The following is a 22,204-nucleotide window of genomic DNA, read 5'->3' as shown; positions in this document are numbered from 1 at the left end:
AATAATAATAACTATTATAGCCTAGAAATTTGATGTAATTTGTAAGAAATAAAAAAAAAAGAAGGAAAAAACAAACAACAAAAAAAAACAACCCCACCGCCCCACCCCCGCAATAATAGCGTATATTGCGATATTTCGGTGGGACAGCATCACGATATAAAATTGTAAGATAAAATTTCTAGGCTGTTAGTATTAATAATAATTGCTATTATTGCCTAGAAATTTGATGTAATTTGGAAGAAATCGCGATATAAAATTGTAAGATAAAATTTCTAGGCTGTTAGTAATAATAATAATTGTTATTATAGCCTAGAAATGTGATGTAATTTGGAAGAAATTGCGATATAAAATTGTAAGATAAAATGTCTAGGCTGTTAGTAATAATAATAATTACTATTATAGCCTAGAAATTTGATGTAATATGGAAGAAATAAAAAAAAACCCAGAAAAGCAAACACCAAAAAAACGACCCCACCGTCCCACCCCTGCGATAATAGCGTATATTGCGATATTTCGGTGGGACAGCATCACAATATAAAATTGTAAGATAAAATTTCTAGGCTGTTAGTATTAATAATAATTGCTATTATTGCCTAGAAATTTGATGTAATTTGGAAGAAATCGCGATATAAAATTGTAAGATAAAATTTCTAGGCTGTTAGTAATAATAATAATTTGTTATTATAGCCTAGAAATGTGATGCAATTTGGAAGAAATTGCGATATAAAATTGTAAGATAAAATTTCTAGGCTGTTAGTAATAATAATAATTACTATTATAGCCTAGAAATTTGATGTAATTTGGAAGAAATAAAAAAAAACAACAGAAAAAACAAACACCAAAAAAACGACCCCACCGTCCCACCCCTGCGATAATATCGTATATTGCGATATTTCGGTGGGACAGCATCACGATATAAAATTGTAAGATAAAATTTCTAGGCTGTTACTAATAATAATAATTACTATTATAGCCTAGAAATTTGATGTAATGTGGAAGAAACCCCCTCACCCCCCAAAAAAAACGGAAAAAACAAACACCAAAAAAACGTCCCCACCGCCCCACCCCCCCGCGATAACAGCGTATATCGCGATATTTCAGCATCGCGATATAAAATTCCGGATATCGCCTAAGCCTACAGTGCAGGGTTACAGATGAATACCGCTCACCAGAAAACGATCACTATCATGAACGCATTTCATTGCAGTGGTTTACCTGGACGTCTTTGTACTTTTCCCGGACGTCCATGAGGCGGTGGTAGGCCTTGATGGCTTCGGCGAACTCCCCGACGTCGACGGCCACGGCGATAAAGTTCTCCCAGATCTGCCAGTGCTCGTAGTTACACTTCAGGGCTTCCTGCAGGGTGCGGAAGGCTTTGTTCCTGCCACCGAGGGAGAGGGAAAGGGGGAGAGACAGAATAAAAAAAAGAGAAATCCCTTGTTATCAGTCTTTATAAGTGAGTGAGCAGACTGAAACAACAGGCAGTTACATATACTAGGTGATGGAATTGTTGATTGAGAAGATGCATTGCTGCCACCCACACACCCACACACACACCCTAGCGAGCTTCTCTCTGACTGTTACCACACACCGACACCATACACCCATTTAAGAAAAAAAAAAAAAAAAAAAGTGCTCTGGCTGAATTAGCAGCGGCGCTAACCAGGTTTAAATAGAAGCTTCCCTGCTTTTTAATTTCAGGCCTGAAAGCACACAAGGCTGATTTGAACAGGGACTGAGAGACAGACAGGAGTCACTGGCTTCTTCTGTTCACACAAAGCCTCCTCCTGCCCGGGGAAAACCCCACTAGAAACGGTTTTAAAGAGGAATAGCGCTCGATTTGAGAGTTCATGTGTGTCACCGCTGTGGTCCGACAGTCCGATCTAGTATTTGTGAACAACTCTCTCCCGGTTCCAGAAACCAGAGAACTTTCACCCCGACTTCTCAGGGTGAAAAGGAGCAGCAGCAGTCATCTCACATGAACGTAGGGTTTAACTAATGTGGATTTCTGAAGGCTGACACTAATATTTTTAGATTGAAGCTGTAGATATTTGATATTTTGTGCTAGTATTTGAGCACTTTCATGAGTTTTCCCCTGGAATTTTTTTCTTGGCGGGATGGAAAAGCCTCTGAAACACCAGGGGACACTTCAACTCTCCACTGAAAACAAGGATAAAAAAAAAAAAAAAACTTACTGAAGTACCAGAACACACCTGGTAAGCTCCATTTGGGCAACTGTGTGCTAATCAGAGTCATGAGTTTGTCAAATGTGGTTGTGTTTGTGGATAAGCAGAGGTTAGCTGGCAGCCATGTTGGAATCAGTCGCTCGAAATGAGGTGTTGTGTCATTTACTGCAGTGATTGAAAAGCAACAGGTGAAAGTTGGTAATGCAAAAAAACAACTGGCAAGTAACAAGTCTGGATCTCTTGGTATGCACAGATGTCCCTTGCTATCTCCAGGCATTTTCACATCTAGTTGGTTTAGTGCAGTTTTTTCAAACACTAGAATGGTTTCTCCCTTGGGTTTGCTTAGTCAGAAAACTTACACCGGGTTCAGACCATTAATTCCAAGTTGATACTTGTGTCCTTGTGGAGAATGTTCTTCTCAAGTTGTCTCAGAGAGAACGAACTTCTCAAGAACATAAGAACAGAGAACATCTTTACAGTCTGAGATGGACTGAAGAACAGAAGATCTTTACAGTCTGTGATGGACTGAAGAACAGAACATCTTTACAGTTTTAGATGGACTGAAGAACAGAACATCTTTACAGTCTGTGATGGACTGAAGAATAGAAGATCTTTAGTCTCAGATGGACTGAAGAACAGAACGTCTTTACAGTCTGTGATGGACTGAAGAACAGAACGTCTTTACAGTCTGAGATGGACTGAAGAACAGAACATCTTTACAGTCTGAGATGGACTGAAGAACAGAACATCTTTACAGTCTGAGATGGACTGAAGAACCAAACATCTTTACAGTGTGATGGACTGAAGAACCGAACATCTTTACAGTCTGTGATGGACTGAAGAACAGAACATCTTTAAAGTCTGTGATAGACTGAAGAACAGAAGATCTTTACAGTTTGAGATGGACTGAAGAACAGAACATCTTTAGTCTAAAATGGACTGAAGAACAGAAGATCTTTACAGTTTTAGATGGACTGAAGAACAGAACAGTGTTTGCTTGATGTTGCATGATCAATTAAGACACACAGAAGTAAACTTCTGGGATCTTCATCCATCCTCCATGTTCTTTTGCTTTGGAGTGCTACTTCAGCCATTAGATACTACGTCAAATGTAGCAGAGGACACAAGAACACAGAAAAAAGAACAAATGTGATCAGACTGTGATTCCCAACTACATAATTACTGCATTATGGGTTAAGGGCAAGTTAGGTAATAGGTTATGTTGGAAGTAGGTTGAAACACACACCAGTGTTAGTAGGGTGCTGGCCCACAGGAACAAAAATTCAAAGTAAACAATTGTGGGCGCACTCACATAGCTCTGATGCAGAATATTTTATTATTAAAAACAACAACATTTCGACAGCAACACTCTTCATCAGGGTATGGTTATAGCTTATACCACTCGTTGCACCATGCCTTCTCCCCGTGACTTCATCTGGAGCCAGAGAATCCTCTTCTTTGAATCAATTGAAGCGACACATTTGTTTTTGAGGCGTAGTCATTAAATATGCTCATATTCATGTCATTCTGCTCACATACCGCTGATCGGTATATCGACCAAAGACTGACCGCATTATGTGTGATGATTCACAAATGCAGCCGATGGTTTACCTGGAAGATAGTCCGGGTAAACCAAATTTCTATCCAATGAAAGAAAAGTCAACTCCTACATGGTTTCTGTTGACAAGTTGTGGTTCACTTGAAATTTTGCTATAGGAAATGTAACCGAACTGAAACATAAATGCAACAAAGTAAGAACTCATCCCCTTATTTGGGCCACTGTTCAGTGTGTGTGTGTGTGTGTGGACCGCACCATGAAGGCATCAATCCAAGCCCCTTGTTGAGTGAATCAATCAACTCTATCAGTGCCACTGCTGGTGTTGTGTCCGGCTGATGCTGTGTTTGATAAATACGCGGTAATGTCCCGCTTCAATCAGACACCGTGTCCCCCACTCCTCCCCTCCTCTCCAGTCCTCCTCTCTTAACCTCTTATCTCCCCCTCTCTCTGTCAGCTCCACTGCAGACCTGGGCCTCCTGAATCAATACTGTCGAGCTGAATGTGGATGCGGTGGCTCTGCTTGCGCAAGTGTCTGAGGTGTGTGTGTTCCTGTACATAAGTTTATGAGGCAGAAAGAGACAGAAAGAGAAAAGGAGAGAGGCATGGAAAGAGATAGGACAGAGAGGAGAAAGAGAGAAAGAAAGGGAATAGTATAGGACAGTGTGTAGGGAGAGTGACAGTGGGTCCATAGTGGAGAGAAGCTACATGGGTCCTCATATGTAGATGTTGTTTGGCATCCTGTATGTAAAAACAAAATATTTTGTGGTAACTAAGTTTTAACTTGTGCACATGACATGCTATTGTGTCTGATATGATGTATTAAACATGCACTCAAGTTGCATAGAAAGTGGGAAAATAGGTATAAAATGTGTGCATGTAATTTAGGGCTGGGCGATAATTCAATATTATCGTTTATCGTCTTTCAGTGGAATCATATCGTGATGATATGAAGATATTTTGATATCGTGACACACATTTCTGCTGTCTAAAATGATGATGACAAGCAAATTTTACTTAAAAACTCTGATAAAATGAGGTATGGTAGGAATATTATTTGAATATTTCTGTTTTGTTTGACATCACACCTAACATTACCATTCGGTTCAATGAGATGAACATTCATTTGATTATTTAACGTGATTTTGCATACATGAACCATATTGTGATATATATCGATATCGAGAAAAATCCTTATGATTATCGTGATATTGATTTCAACCATATCACCAGCCCAAATGTAATTAGCAACAATCAGTGACACTGTCATATAACTAAATGTCTATACCGACTGATACATTTCTGTCCGTATTAGTGGACTTTCTTCATTAAAAGTCATTGTTCCATACATGGGCACAACTGACATCTGGGTACTGAATACAAAAACCCCTAAAACAAATCTTAATCCTTCCTCTGTTCTATTATATTGACACACACACACACACACACACACACACACACACACACACCGCAACCATCTGCGGGTTAACAGCCCCAGGACAACGCTCATACTCACTTCTGCTGGAGGCGAATGTAGGCTGTGGAGAGGTTGTTCCACGCTTCTGCGTTCTGAAAGGAGAAGGGGGGGAAAAAAAGAGGGGAGGAGGAGGAGGGGGAGAAGGAGTAGGTGTCAGGGAAAGGAGGAGGAAAGGTGGAGAAAAACACAATTTAAAGTTTACACACAAGTAAGCACGGGGGTTGTACGGGAGGCGGCGGTGGAGTTGACCGCGGCATTAAAGGCCTCGCCGAGCACAAATGAGTTCTGCTGTGTGGCTCGCTAAAAGACATCGGCTTAGCATGCCATGGACACACACACACACACACACACACACACACACACACACACACACACACGAGAACACATTTTAATACTTATGTCCACATATCAACGATGCATAACTGGAAATACACAATACGGATAAAAAACAATTACTACGCTTGCATGGAAAGCAAATAATCAGACTACTGGATTTATTCTAAATGAGACGATATTTCGATTCAGCTGTTTACATGGGTTGCTTATAGCAGTGGTTCTCAACGTGGGGTCCGGGGACCACCAGGGGTCCTTGAAGGGGTTCCAGGGGGTCCCCAGCAAATTGATGAATTGTTAAACTTCAGCATTATTTCATTTACAAGAAGTTAACACAATTAGAGAATGTAGAAGAATGACTGTTTTGATCATAGTTTCTCTGTTATCTCTCTACCTACAATACAGATAGTCATGGAATTCTGGACAAATTCATATCTAGCAATAAAAGTATTCTCAGATTTGGGTATACTCCGATAGTCATACTTGGATTAAGGTGTTTACATGTCTAAAATGCCCTTAAATAATGCGACTACAGTCAGAATACTCCACATGTCTTATTGTGATTATGCTTACTCCGGCTATGACCTTATTCTGGTTAAGGTAATCGGAAAAAAAGCTGTTTACATGGTAATTTCTTATTCAGACTATTACTTAATCGGGTTAATATCGGATTATTGACGTCCAGATAAACAAGCTCATTCTGACACAGAATGATCAGCAAAGGGAAGACATGCTGGTTCATTCATTCCTTGTCTGTTGATATAGGCCTTCACACACACACACACACACACACACACACACACACACAAACACACACACACTCACATGCATGCACAGGTACCTTATGGGTCATGAAGCTGAATTGGAAAGGCTGCTAGAGGATTGGCAGTATTATGGATGGAAGTTAGGGAGGGGGAGTGTATTTGAGCCTGTATATGTGTGTGTGTGTGTGTGTGTGTGTGTGTGTGTGTGTGTGTGTGTTTAATGGAAAGGGCCGGTGAGCGAGGAAATGGGGGGTGATAAAGTGAGAGAGCTATGGCATTGTTATGTTCCCCTGGTGCACTGACTGCTTTTTCACATTACGATGTAGTTGCTGACATTTTTTCCTGTGTGAGTGAGTGTGTGTGTGTGTGTGTGTGTGTGTGTGTGTGTGTGCGTGTGTGTGTGTGTGTGTGCAGGTGCTTACATCTGGCTCCAGTCCCACACACCTCTGGAAGGCCTTGGCAGCTCCCTCATAGCCCTCCAGGGCAAAGTAGGCACAACCTAGGGAAAACCACACACCGAGCTATCCAAGCACACACACACACACACACACAAACAGGGTCAAACAGGTGGTTCTAAATTGATATAAGATGATTCAAATGCTAAAAAAAAACAACTATTCCATCCCAGCACGTCAACATATGACCACATTAGCTTTGCGGGGTTGATGTGCCAACGACTTTTTGATAGAAAACCAAACACGGCCTCTTTTGCTTTCTTAAACTCCTGCCTTCCATACCTCAGTGCCTCGCCACACAGGACATAAATATAGAGACTTTTAATAAAGCCTGAAGGAAATCTCAGTGTGAGGGGGAGTTTTCTTTGGGCGGCGGCCCATCTGTCAGACACAGAGAGTGACGGGCCCCAGGTTATGCAAATCAGCCCAGGTGTCAGTCCTCAGGAATTGCCTCCCTCCCGCTTTCTATTTTCATCCTCAGTTTGACCGATATGGGCTTTTGAAGGCCGATACCAATCATTTTGGATTTAAGCTGTTGATAGCTGATATTTGATGCCGATATTCAGTATCTTTAAATATTACCGTTTGCATACTAAAATTCCATAAAACTGTAAAAGTACTCAGTGTTTCACCCAGAATGTTATTCCTGGCAGGGTAGAAAAGCCTGTAAAAAGCATTTAGGGACACCAAAACTCTCCACTGAAAGCCAGGATACTACTACTACTACTACAAAAAAAATATATCATGCCTATTTGTGTGGAATCTAATCAAAATGTCTCATTAGAATCAAATGAGGTTAAGGCCTTCCCATAGACAGCCAGTGTACTATTGATCAATTCTACAATAAATAAGTCAAACTGCATCATATCCATCATATCAGAGGTGGACACTGAATGGCCAATGTCCAATTTTGGTTTAATATATCGGAAAACACTCCAACACTCCTTCATCTGTGTTCTATAAAGTCAGAGCATGCTGAAAGGGTCAATTTCCGGAAGGCCTCTATAACTCAATCAACGCATCGGTTGAAAAATGGACAGTAGGTCATCACAGCCGAGCAACTTAAATTCGAACTTCCTATTGAGGGGCAATCCACTTGATTAAATATGGACAGAGGGCAGGAAAGGGCAGGAGAACAGGAAGCAGCTCAACTCCCTCCTCCCCCCTTGGGAAAAGACTGCTAGCACTGCCTCCCCTTCCTATTCCTCTCATCCCGTCTCTTTCACTGATACTCCTCCTCCTCTGCTCTGTTCTTAAGGGAATGCACTGATGTTTTTGGGAGATTGCCCCATTGGCTAGTTTAGCTGTTAAGCGATGAGAGCACAGACATCAAGATCAGCCATGTGTCCCTGGAAGATCAGCAGTTCCGGTGCTAACACTATTATACTCTATGCTGAGTGATAGTAGGCCGCTAGCATTACTGAAAGCAAAAAGACTGACCTTTTAGTCATAAAAACTATTATATGACCTGTAGATTCATACATTTAAAAAAATAAAATATCATTAACTCAGTATGTCTGATGTGATGTAGCTAAGTCTGTGTTTGGTTTTAGCTGTACAATCTCCCATTGCCCACACCGTCACATCCTACAGAAACAGGGAAAAGTCCCTGGTAGTTCAAAATAACATGATTTTTTGTTTCTGTATTATATTTTGTATAAATTTAAATCATCTCCACGAAAAAATGCACATTGTTTAAAATTATTGACCATAGGTTTAGAGCTGCTACAAGTTCTTTTTTTCCTCACATTTGAGATAAGGTTACTGGTCTACTATCACTCAACATAGTGTATGCTATAGTGTTAGCATGGAGCATGCTATCACTCAACATAGTGTATGCTAAAGTGTTAGCATGGAGCCTACTATCATCAACATAGTGTATGCTAAAGTGTTAGCATGGAGCTTACTATCACTCAACATAGTGTATGCTAAAGTGTTAGCATGGAGCCTGCTATCATCAACATAGTGTATGCTAAAGAGTTAGCATGGAGCCTACTGATCACTCAGCATAGTGTATGCTAACGAGTTAGCATGGAGCCTACTGATCACTCAGCATAGTGGATTCTAAAGAGTTAGCATGGAGCCTACTGATCACTCAGCATAGTGTATGCTAAAGTGTTAGCATGAAGCCTACTGATCCCTCAGCATAGTGTATGCTAAAGTGTTAGCATGGAGCCTACTGATCACTCAGCATAGTGTATACTAAAGAGTTAGCATGGAGCCTACTGATCACTCAGCATAGTGTATGCTTAAGTGTTAGTATGGGGCACCTGAGCCAAAAAGGGTTGCCTTCCCCCATCTTTACAAAAGGCATTAAAAAACAGGAAAACAACCAACCAAATGTGACTCCAACAGACCAATCTTGTTATTACATTCTAACCCAAAAAATATAGCAAAAACTCTTTCTCTCAGATAAGAGTAATATATCCCCTGTCTGATTACTGCAGACCAAAATGGTTTTGTTAGAGGGCACCAAGCCTTTCAAAATGTCAGACGTGTTCTTAAAGTAATATATGCATCTAAGATTCAGCTATAATGACTCTTGATGCTTTTAAAGCATTTGAACGGCCTTCTCCTTAACCCTGGCAGCGTCGGTGCTTTGCTTGTACCTGCATGGTGTTGATGCGGAGGGACTGCTCGAAGCATTCCACACAGTGCTGGAAGTCCTTGCTGCGGAGGTGCAGCAGGGCCTTGGAGCGCATGGCTCTGGCGCTGCGGTGGCCCGACAGCTCCCACGCCCGGTCGTAGTACTGATGCTCCCTCAGGACGTCGCCCAGGAGACAGTACAGGCTGGGCGTCTCCTTCTTCTCCAGCTCCCTACGCAGGATCTCCTCAGCCTGAGAAACGAGGAGGGCCGAGGAGACGGAAAAGGATCACGGTGGAGGAAGAGATAGAGAGGGAAAGTGGAAGAAATCAAAGGGGGGAGAGCAAGTTGGAAGGAGGGAAGGGTCAGGTGGTATTTTGAGGAGATGTAAAGTGAGGAGATGTAAAGTGAGGAAGTTTGAAGAGCACAAAAGAGAGGGGAAAAAGGAAGGATTATAACATTTGACATAAAAACAAGGTGGAAAATCAACATGTTCATGAGCTGTTACATATTCAATGTCCACTCGTGTCAATGTATCCACACTACTTGATGTATCAGAGCAGCAAACTCAGTGCCGGTCTTTTCAGAGAAAGGTGGCAGGCGCAGAAAATCACAACTATTTGGAATGTTCCATCTGCGAGCGAGCCGCCCACTTCTAAACAGGACAATGTCACTATGCATAATGCCCTGATTTCCAATTGGAACTGTGTACACACAGTACATCCAGTAAGGAAGTGCATCCATGCCGTCTGAATCAACAACTAGTGGTTCCCTGGTCCTCAGTACCTGTCCAAGCCAAACCAAAGCCAGCACACCAGCTTTCCAGCGGGGCTGATTTCCAAGGAGGCCCACGAAGCGAAAACACTGTGGTGTGAGTAGAATAATGAATAGATTCCTTAGCTCTCCAAATCCTTTTTAGCTTGACTGGAGATTGTGCAGTGTGCCAATCTAACCGCCGCTAGGTCGAGGCATGAGGGAGTCTTGGTTTTCACTGCATGCCTGTGCTGGATCCCCTTGTCGGGGCCTGATGCCGGGCCAAGAGCATACTCCGCCTAACAGACTTTGAACAAGAAACCCTATCATTCTTATCTGAACTACTCAACTCTGGATCGGTTTCATAGTCATCTACAATGCAAAATCCATCAATGTGAATTGGAATAGCTTCTGGACTGCAAAGCGCTTGTCATATCAAATATGTTAGAATTTCAACATTTGGAATGTTAGTTTTTTTTATTAGCCTTATTCACTTTTGATGATGATTGATTGATGCGATATTTGTTTTGGAGCATTGGAGTATTATATCAGGAAAGCCCGTCATTATCGACTGTCACAGCTGAGCCTTTTAATGATATAAACTTAGAGTAGATGTATATATTAGGAGTTCTTGGTTACATTGCATTATATTGGATTTTTCACAGATTTTGTTATTGCTTAACATATATCCATAATACCCTGTGGCAAGAATTATGTTCTGTAGATTGTACCATGCAGAACCATACCTGAGATTTGCCACCAAATTGCCACAGTCTATCAGCACAACTGGCATGGCTAATCAAAATCAAATAAGAATCTGAGTTTCTATGGCCTTTTCCTGACTAGGGCTGGGCAAGCTATCGATATTATATCGATATCGTGATATGAGATTAGATATCATCTTAGATTTTGGATATGGTAATATGGTGATATGGCATAAGTGTTGTCTTTTCCGGGTTTTAAAGGCTGCATTACAGTAAAGTGAGTAATTTTCTGAACTTACCAGACTGTTCTAGCTGTTCTATTATTTGCCTTTACCCACTTAGTCATTATATCCACATTACTGATGATTATTTATCAAAAATCTTATTGTGTAAATATTTTGTGAAAGCACCAATAGTCATCCCTACAATGTTGTCGCAATATCGATATCGAGGTATTTGGTAAAAAATATTGTGATATTTGATTTTGTCCATATCGCCCAGCCCTATTCCTGACTGTGCACATCCACTGGTGAGGGAGCCTATCCAAAGCCCGGCCTTCAACAAATCTTCCCAACAGTTTTACGGTGAGCAGTTGGGCACGCCGAACTGCCGAAGCTTTTTCAGGTAATTGGAAATGTGCCGGATCACCCGGGAGAGTGGGAGAAAATGTGTGACAGCAGCCTAGAAGGGGAGAAAATGTGTTGTGGCCAGTCATGGTGAGAGATACAGTTAAGGTCCTTCGGTACCCCCAGTGAATCCCTCTGTACACCGCAATGTATTTGCTGATCGTCATGAGGGAGCCGGCACAAAGGATGTGACACCTAACCAGTGAGAGCTTTCAATGGCCTGGTCAATTATTTATGTGCTAAAGTGGATAAAACATGCCACTGTGCACGTGTTGTCGAGTCTCACTGCACACCATGATACTGTCCTAGTTTTTTTTTTTTCCCACTTCTAGATGACAGCCAACTAATTTACAGTATTCTGGTGAAAAGGGAAAAGCTGTTACAGAGGCCAAGACGTCCGTGAGATGCTCCAAAAGTTGCCTACTGATAACAAATTAGCTGATTAGCTATGCGTGTCCTTTTCATGCTTTGTACAACACGGCCCGGGACAATGGGCTTGGCTTTATGGACAGACTGGATGTAAAGCGGTGCATGAGCTTGGCTTGGTTTTCGGGGGAAGGGAATTAAGGGGGGAAAAAAAGGGGGCGAGGTTTTTACAACCTTGGGGCATGGCCAGTGTTTAGAATCCCCTTGTGTACTTCTCTGGATAGAGATAGAAAAGGGATGGGAGAAAGAGAGAGAGAATGAAGACGAGTGAGAGAGAGAGGGGTGTGGTGAGAGAGAAATGGAAGGGATTCAGTATCTCTCGAAGTTCACTGAGACGCAGGCGGACTCATTGTGCCAGGCCGGCTGTATACAGAGGTGGTAGAAGTACACAAATTCCCTACTAAAGTAAAAGTGCAAATACTCATCTAAAAATATACTCTGGTAGAAGTTGAAGTACCGTTTCAAATCCTTTACTCAAGTCAAAGTATAAAAGTACATGGTCTTAAATTTACTTAAAGTGGATACAGACAACTTTTCAACTTTCCCCCCCGTTGTCCCCCCCTAGTGTTTCCAAGTGGTATTGTTGTCTGCGCCGCTGTGGCAAAGACAACCGGATCGCTTTGCATTAGAGCCTAGCTCCATGCAATAGAACAAACCATCTGTCTGCTTATCAACTCCTTGATCATAACACAATATAGTAACTTTCACCACTGTTCATTTTAGAAAGGCCACTGCAAGAAAACGTGTTCTTTGTTTAGATTATCAAACGGACAATGGATCATTTGTTTGTTTCTGGCTGCTAGCGGTAGCGTTAGCAACATGGCTAGCGCTACCGCTACCAATAGCTACCGGGGAAAACTATCCTATTTCTCTTTTGGTTGCGCAATGGATGACGCACTTCCTTTGTGCCATAAATGGAGCCTTCATTCTCCCGGGAGATCGTACCCGGTGGCAGACAGAATTGCATAGTGAAAGCGAGGCTTATAGGGAACCAATCTAAATGCCGATGGTGTCATTATTCTATAGCCATTACACTGTGCAATCAACATTTACTTCATAATAAGTTCAAGCAAAAAAGTTGTCTATAGGGTCTTTAAAGTATTAAAGTAAAAGTCGTTCTCCAAAAGTAATTTCTAATGTTCTAAACTGGTTTTCTGTTGAGCATTCCTCTGAATCCCAGATGAGAAAGAGTCTGCAGCTCAGATCACGAACGTTAATTGTAGCAGCTGAATTCATTAATGTTAACTCTCTCTCTTGTTGCTTATCTCTTCTTCATGTTGCTTCTCTCTCTGTCCCTTTCCTTCCTTTGTGGTGTCACTTTGCTGAACAAGCAGCAATCACATCAGTCTGTCTGATTTGGAAAATAAAAAAAAAAATTGAAAATCAGCTGATGATTTCCCGAGAGTAACGAGTCTGTTTTAAAAATGTAGTGAGTAGAAAGTACAGATTTTTCTTTTGAAATGTAGTGAGTAAAAGTGAAAAGTCTTCAGTGAAAGAAAAACTTGAGTAAAGTACAGATACTTGAAAATCCTACTTAAGTACAGTAATGAAGTATTTTTACTTGGTTACATCCCACCTCTGGCTGTATAGGCCAGTTCACTGTACTTGCTGACCCTTTGTTTAAAAGGGTTCGGGTGGAATCAACCCTCGGCTATATCCGTCAGTCTCCTGAATGGGTCTCGTCCTGCAGCACGAGTCGGGGCCCCCTCCTCTGCAAGATGAGTGTAATTTTCCACACTATAGCAGCACCCTGAGGGGGGGTGGAAATCCAATCAGGCTTTGAATATTTCAATAAGCTGAATAACATTTATGTGCTGTGAACGTGTCGTGTGTGTACAATTTACTGCCATTTTTGCTGTGCAGAGGTGCTTAAAACATTTGCCAATCTTACATATTCATTTCACAATCTTGCATTTTGGACTGGGTTATTACCATATTGATGATGAACCGCGTTTTGCACCAACTCATGCCTGGACCACAACTCTAGGAGCACTATTAAGGTCAATATGGTCCACCAAGCACGTATGGTATTAGACCTTATTCTATGCATTCGGGATGTATTGTACTGAAGAAAACAGCATTCTCCCTCACAATATAACAAAGTAATTACAGATCGGCCAAACGAGGGAAGCGTTACAACTTTGTCAAGCCGTGAAAAAGTCGAAGACGATTGTGGAAAATGGAATTTGCGAGGGTTTCATGAGATGAGAATTTGTTCAGCTCGAAGACAATGCGACGCACCATCAATTTCACAGAAAATTACAACGTAGACAAATCAAACTGTGCCTCAGAAAAAACGCAGGATACATCTTCTATATATTTCCTGAGCTTGAAAATCAATGTAAAAAGACCACATTTGTGTCAGTGTCCTGTATTGGTACACCTTGGTACTTGGACAGAGAGATTAAAAAGACAAAAAGTTGAAACGAGTGCTCTTTCATCATCCCGCTAATCAATCCTCAATTCTCATGCGCACATGGGTCAGACTCATGAATTCAGAGGGAGAGGGAGAGACGGACAAAGAAAGAGAGAGAGAAAGTGAGAGGAGAGATAAAGAACGGAGACAAGAACAGAAAGTTTTGTCCCAACAAGAGCAAAGCGGCACTGGAAGGAGACCAAACCACTCCAGACAAATGGATTGCTTGCTATTTTGTATCCCCGGTGACGGTGTTACACGGCGCGTTGGCCGGGAACCCGCCGCAGCTTACGGTTCGAGAGCGGAATAGAGAGCGGCGCACTTTTATTACTGAGCCAAATGCACCTGGGTAATCAAATTGGAGAGACAAAACAAGCTGTAATTCAATAAGGGAGGCCCGGGCCAGTTCGCAGGAGTCCCATTCGGGGGTCTGGGACACACGGGGATCGGTTAGAAGTACAGGTCAGTACTCAATCTCTAGACAGACGCAATGTGTATTTGTAATCAGTGAGTGTGTTTGTATGCGTCTGTGGGTTCATAATTCTATCAAAAGCAGGCATGCGTTAACATCAGCCAGTAAAGATATGGCTAGATAACACTACTGTATATTGTATCAGCGGGTTCCAATTATATTGCTATAGCCACATTGGATGCATACCGTATATATGTACATATGAATGCATCTGTGAAAATAAAAGAAATGGTACACTTGGACGACTCCAGTCTACGCAAAAATACAAGCCTGTCCAAATTAAACCAGCGACTGATATGATTAAAGCAGCTGTTAATGAGCGTTTATGAGAACTCATCTGCTCTCTCTAGTCGAGAGGTCAAGTGCTTCGGGTCGATGACTGAGTGGACGACGGCTGACCACATCTATTCCCACTCTACTGTGAGAATCGGAGTCTTAAGATGATCCAGATGGCCATTACGTCATGACGCTGGAGCTTAGCCTCTCAAGTCGACACCGCTTGGCACAGGCAGCGGTTACAGCACAAACGTCTGCCACGGTGTGAGGTCCGGACCAGGTTTGAAGGTCTCTTACTAGACGTTCTATGGAGAGCCGATTTCCCAGATCCGGACCCAGCATTTGATTGGCATAAAGTCTGGTTTAACATTTTCACAGCCTCCGGAAAACCCTGATCAACAAAAAAACAATTCCAATTTTATTCATAGAGTGTACTCAACTCCCAGGAAGCTGTGTATAATGAAAGTGACCACTGATTCAACTTGCACTCTGTGTCCCATAAAGGCAACGGGGACTTATTTACATATGTTTTGGGAGTGTCCTCCATTCTGCTAGCATTCTGGCGAATGATTGTTTCCAATCTTTCCAAGATTTTTGAGAATACTGTGCCCAACTCGCCTTTTATATTTTTGTTAAACGACTTATCTAGCTTGAACCTGACACTGCCCAAAAAGCGAGCTTTTTTAGCTGGGCTGACAGCAGCAAAAAAACTGGTTGCTACCTGCTGGAAACCGCCCCATACTCTCTTTTCAAGCATGAGTTTTAACATATCTTGATATAGTATATCTGGAGCTGTCGACAGCCCGTGTGCATGGGGCCAATGAATCAGTGGCAGAACTGTGGAGTTCCATCTCTGAGAAACTCAAAACACTACTGTATAGCTGGGATGGGTGGCCTGGATTCCGGGTGGGCGTGTTTTTTTCGGGTGGATGGGTGGGGGAGGACGGGAGGGAGGGGATCCGCGGTGGGGATGGTTTTGTTTTGTTTTCATTATTGTTGTGTTTTTCTTTTCCCTTACTTTCTTTTCTTTGATGTATTGCTGATTCTGATAATTGATATCAAAATCAATAAAAATTTGATCGCAAAAAAAAAAAAGGTCTCTTACGAGGTGCCGTATAGGCCATAATTCAAATTTTACCTTGCGTGTACACAAATTGTACCACTCACATATATATGAGATGCTTACACATTCAAATTGAATGAAACACTCACACATACTATTGAAACACTCTCACAAACACTACTGGAATGTATTATGCTCATATACACCATTGAAACCCTGTTACATACACTATTGAAAACCTCTTCCACACAGTATTAAAACACTCATATACACTACTGAAATGTTTTAGGCTCATATACACTAGTAAAATGTGCTCACATATACCATCAAATCACTGTTTTTACAATTGTGCAGTCGTCTGACAGCAGAAACAGAAACATATGTCAGTGACAACACCTGTATTGTGTTATACATTGTGTTGAAACACAAAATAAGTGATCACAGACAGAGTTATGGGCGACAGAAAGTTGTTAACATTGCTGGCAATGGTGAGAAGTGATGTATACCCTGTTGAAGTACGGTAACCATGTTTGTGAAAAGTAGAGAGAGACAGGAAAGATTGGGAGAGAGAGGGGGATAGCATGTGATAAAGGTCCCAGTCCGGATTCAAACCCAGGACGTCACGTTTACATGGTATACGCCTAGAACCCTGAGCTGCCAGGACGCCCCCATGTATGCAGTCCCATGACCCATTATGGTCCGTGAATAAGAATGGGTGATATAGGGTTTTCCAGTATTTTTTTTGGCCAAACGTGTGGCAAGGTAAAGGTGGGAATGGAAGAAAATGCACCTGTATAAACACTGACACCATTTCAACTAAATGCCAGAAAGAGAGAGAGAAAGAGATATGTGATGAGAGGCAGACCAACAATAACAAAAACTGGCCAAAAGCCACATTTTGACTTTCTTTTGTTTTTGTATGGGTTAAGTCAGGTGTTCCTTAGCATCAATCATAAGCTGGCTTCAATCCATGTGTCTTTTCGTGAATTATAATGTACCGATTTAGAATGAAGCTGAATGGAAAATGGCAAAACTTAGGTGCATTTCCATCAGCTGGGTTGAAGTGAATAAATAGGCTTACTGAACGGGTTAAACATGTTAGAGACAAGACATGATATTCTACTGTACCAACTAAAGGTCATACAACCAAACCAGCCACTCATACGTGGGAGGTCACGGTGGACAGATATCTTACACACAACACTGCAGAAAGTCCAAAACTACTTTGAAATGTTGGGCAATGAACTTGAACTATTTGTCATTATTTAACAAATGCATTATTATATTATGCATTATTATTTATTGCATCATTTCTTTAGCGAAACAAAATTTAAGTGAGCGTGAAACTTTTAGCATTGTATTTTTTACGACATTTCAAAGATTTGAGAAAAATTTACTTGATATTTACTTAATTTACTTTATATTATTTTGGACCAACATACAATGATAAGTATCTGGGTACAATGAGGACGGGATGCTATTTGTAGAAACAATTTCTTTCTTCTTCCTATGCCTAAGTAAAGACATTCTACATACACAAGTCACATCTGCTCTTGCTCCCATAATGGAAATAACTTTATTCCTGGCTCTTATTCCTTTACCTAGCACTTCTTTACTATATGGGGTCATTGTTGGAACACAGGATTGTTTGTTTCATCTATTCTCAGGGTTCTGCAGCATTAACCATTCACCCCCCCCCCCAAGCAAGTCAACTTTGCTTGAGTCCCAAGTCAGTCTCAAGCCTTCAGGAACAAGTCTCAAGTCAAGTCTAAATGTAGATTACCAAGTCAAGTCAAGTCCAAGTCAAGTCCATGTCATTAATGTCAAGTCTAAATGTAGATTATCAAGTCAAGTCAGAACAAATCAAGAGTCCAGTATCAATTTAATATCTCTAAATATATCTAATATTTAGAAAACTAAATATCTAGGACTTTTCAATGCAATATGGTTTTAATAGGATACAAACTTGGTAAGAGCATCATGAGCTTGATTTCTATAATCAGTATAATCTGGAACAAATCTCATCACTTTCAATCTAAGTCATTTACACAAACACAAGATCTCAAGTCAAGACTTTAGAAATCTTTTCAAGTCATCAGAGTACAAGTCAGAGTCAAGTCCCAAGTCACCAGAACCCAAGTCAAGGCTCAAGTCTTCTCTTTATGCATCAAGTCAAATCTCAAGTAATTAAACTCGAGTCTGACTCAAGTCACCTGAAATGTACGTAAGTAAATTCCAAGTTGGAGATATATTTTAATTTTACTACAGGTTATCAATAGATTTTAAGGAATATGGTAATGTGTGGTAAAGTAAAAATAAGAAATACCTATGAACCAAGATATTACATTTAAACAAAGCAACAAACTCAGGACCAGTGTGTTTCCTAATGACATCAGTGAAAACCTTCCATGTTTTATCAATCAGCTAATTGATAGCAAACCGCAGGCTGAAAACCTGAATCCTGGGAGAGTGGATGTGAAGGAGATCCAAGTCAAACACACTACCTCTGTCTATCTGGGACAGTGTGTGTGTGTGCGCGAGAGAGAAAGAGTAGAGAGAGAGTTAGAAGCTTGTGCAGTACACTGGATCTATTGATTGATTGTGTGTGTGTGTGTGTGTGTGCGTTTCTCCCAAGGGTGTTCCACAGGGTCAGACAGGTTAATAATATTTCCAAGTGAAACCTGCCCAGACCTCTGTGTCTCTCTGCGTGTGTGTGTGTGTGTGTGTGTGTGTGTGTGTGTGTGTGTGTGTGAGTGTTGGCTCTCGCATCTGCCAGACCAGACGAGTGCATATGCAGCTGTACAAGGCAGATGGATGGACAGACAGACTGATAGATGATGGAGGGATGGGGGGGAGGTGAAGGAAGACAGCCAGTTCAGCCACATCAAACACCAGATTAACTTATCTTTGAGCTTCCTGCTCGGTGTGCAAGGTGTGTGTGTGTGTTTATGTGTGTGTGTGTGTGTGTGTGTGTGTGTGTGTGTGTGTGTGTGTGGTGATAGCGGCCATATTCAGTGTGAAAAATGGGCTTGTCTGGACCAAGAAGCATTGGGTATTAAGTGGTCCCTCAGCTGAACACTGGGAAGGCTCTGCAGGAGCTCCCACAGGGCAGAGATCTAACTGTGTGTGTGTGTGTGTGTGTGTGTGTGTGTGTGTGTGTGCATACCCCTCCCTGTGAGAGGCAGAGCAAATGTGCATATATGTTATGTGTTATGTGTACATCCAGAAACTAATCTGAAGTGGCGAGTGTCCGGGCTATATGCCAAATTCAAGACTTTAAGACCATTTTCAAGCTCCTAGAAATGAATTTAAGAAAAATTAAAGAACAAAATAAAGAAAAAAATCATGCAAAACCAGTCTATTACCGAGCGAATGTAGCTAATGAAAATTGTGAAAGTCCAATAAGACTTAGTAAAGCAGATAGCATGCATATTGTACTACTCACCCAGTTCTGCATTAATCTAATAGTGGACATGCAGCACAAAGAAACCTGTCATTGCATGTTGAAAAAAATAAGAATTCTAATACCCGGATTTAAGACATTTTAATACTTTTTAGGGCTTTATATTTAGATAATTTAAGACTTTTTTCAGACCTGGCTTATGTGAACAAGTGAAATGTTTCTGTGTCTGTCTTTCTCTATGTGTGTGTGTGTGTGTGTGTGTGTGAGTGTACCTTGCCGTGCTGGCCCATCTTCTCATAGCAGATAACGGCGTCCTCCCAGAGCTCCAGCTGCTCGTAGATGAGCAGAGCTGAGCTGGTGCAGCCGAGGTCCGTCAGCAGGCTGGCCAGCTGCTTCTGCAGACGGAGGGGGAAAAAACGATGATGAGCGACCCTCTGCTCTGCTTCAAAGCCCTAACTGACGGGTCCCCAAGTTCCGTCAATACGTCACATTGTACATGTGAAATTAAAAAAGGTACAAAACATGCTATTAGCTGGCGTAAAATGAGGCCGATGGGAACTGTGTTAGAGTTAGACCGATATTGGTTTGCAATTGGTTTCTAATATAGGCCTTTTATTAAAGTCAGTGTCGTCCACCTCTGATTTGATAGATATGATGCAGTTTGATTGATTGCATATTTATTGTAGAATTGATCAATACTACACTGGTGGTCTATTGGAAGTCATTATTATTATCTCCGCCAAGGAGGTTATGTTTTCGGTGCCGTTTGTTTGTCTGTTAGCAGGATTACGGAAAAACTACTGGGCAGATTTTCATGAAACTTCGTGGAAGGGTGTAGCATGGGCCAAGGAAGAACCAATTAAATTTTGGAGTGGATCCGGATCCGACTCACAAAATTTGCATATCATAGCAGACTGGACTATTGGCCTTGGCGGAGGTCTGCGCTCTCCGAGTGCCCTTCTAGTTTGTTTGTTTGTCTGTTTGTTTGTCTGTTAGCAGGATTACGGAAAAACTACTGGCCCGATTTTCATGAAACTTCGTGGAAGGGTGTAGCATGGGCCAAGGAAGAACCCATTAAATTTTGGAGCGGATCCGGATCCGACTCACAAACAAGCAATAATAGCACGAACCTTGGCGGAGGTCTGCGCTCTCCGAGTGCCCTTCTAGTTATTATTATTATTATCCTGGGTTTCAATGAGTTTTAGTGTCCCATGGTCTAAATGCTGTTTCAAAGGCTTTTCCACTGACAAGAATAAAATTGTGAAATTTAAAGATATTAAACATCAACACAAAATATGGCTATCAGCAGTTTCACTTCAAATGTTTATTGGTAAAAACCCTAATTTATACAATTTCCAAATGGTGAAGATGTCCCAGCAAAGAGACGATGGCGACAGTGGCAGTGGCAAGGCATCGTCAACATCACTGACGCTCAAGAGAACCTATATTCCGAAGGTCAATCGCTTTATTTGATATGTCCGAGGCCGACATTGTTAGATGTTACAGGTTGCGAAGCACATCGATCCTTAGTTTGCTTTATGAAATCAAGCACAACACTGAATTTGTCACACAAAGATCGCATTTAATACCTGCCATGATCAAACTACTAACAACTCTCCATTCTCTCGTATTCGTATTGAACGAGCGCTTGAACCTCTGAAAGACTTGATTTCAGTGTCTTACTGTCATCACATGAAATAAAAACTAAGAGGTAAATCACAATATATAACCATACTGAATCACAATATCCTCAGCTATCACAGAAGAGGTAGAACTGTGGCATCTTGTCATCTTGATTATATTTTACTACTGGCTTTCAATTCATTCCCACCCCCTAGAGAGACAGAAAGGAAAAGGTGATATCAGGGAAAAGAGCAGAAAAACAAAGAAAACAGGGTGAGAGCTTGGTGAGCTAGGTAAGAATAGACCGCAGGAGAGAAACTGTGAGACACAGAAAGAGAGAATCGGAAGGGAAGAAAGAGTAGAGACTAGGTATGAGACTGTCAAAGCTGGTGACTCCTTCCCTTCATGACTCTATAGCAGGCACAGTACACATTTACTGTATGTTTCACTATGGAATAAGGAGGAAATTCTGTGATATATGCTCAGATTCATATGAGGGAAATAGGTTTTTGAAGGCCGATACTGATGCTCCGGATTGAAGTTCCCAATAGACAGTATTTTGTGCCGATATTCGATATCTTTAAATAAAAAACTCTAAAGTCGAGTATTCAGTCTTTACACACACACACACACAACCTCTAGTTAGCTACATTCCTTTTACTTTCAATCTCTCCCCAACCCACATCTACCAAGCTACTGTTAATGCCCCCAATCAAATTTCACGACAATAAAAGGTCCCTTTCAAACCGTAGGCCGTTCTCGCTACATTTCTATCCAACTGTCAAGCGAATTTTACAGAAACCTTTGAAATGTCGCAAATAATACGATGGGAATTATCGGTTCCCTCAGCTGGGTTGAAGCATACAAATAGTCTTCCAAAAAACATATCCACGAGAGACGAGTCTTTCAAGAATGGATTAGTATTGGTCGAGTTGTTGTTGTTGCGCGTTCATACCAAGCATGTTTGGACCGGTTCATTCAAACTCTGGAGCGTTTACTCCTTTAGTTTGGTTCATTTGGGCAGGTGAGAAAAATGACACTTCACCTCAAAAGTTCACCAAATAACTGCCTGAAGAAGCGTGTTTCAA

General features: G+C 41.4%; 1 protein-coding gene across 1 annotated transcript; it reads right to left on the bottom strand.

Moving 5' to 3' along the window:
* Nucleotides 1-1,215: 1,215 nt before the first annotated feature.
* On the bottom strand, nt 1,216-19,888 carry LOC139639271 (tetratricopeptide repeat protein 27-like; the record flags this gene model as incomplete). Its single annotated transcript, XM_071513351.1, has 5 exons — nt 1,216-1,381; nt 5,258-5,310; nt 6,738-6,836; nt 9,380-9,607; nt 19,766-19,888. Coding segments are annotated over 5 exons (669 nt in total), but the record flags the coding sequence as incomplete, so codon positions are not given.
* Nucleotides 19,889-22,204: the final 2,316 nt, after the last annotated feature.

Source organism: Centroberyx affinis, unplaced genomic scaffold (assembly GCF_046629955.1).
Source record: "Centroberyx affinis isolate AG114_WGS23_722 - 3 ecotype Tasmania unplaced genomic scaffold, CSIRO-AGI_Caff_v1 ptg007032l_1, whole genome shotgun sequence".
Classification (NCBI taxonomy): Eukaryota; Metazoa; Chordata; class Actinopteri; order Beryciformes; family Berycidae; genus Centroberyx; species Centroberyx affinis.
This window is presented reverse-complemented; position numbering and strand designations above follow the sequence as displayed.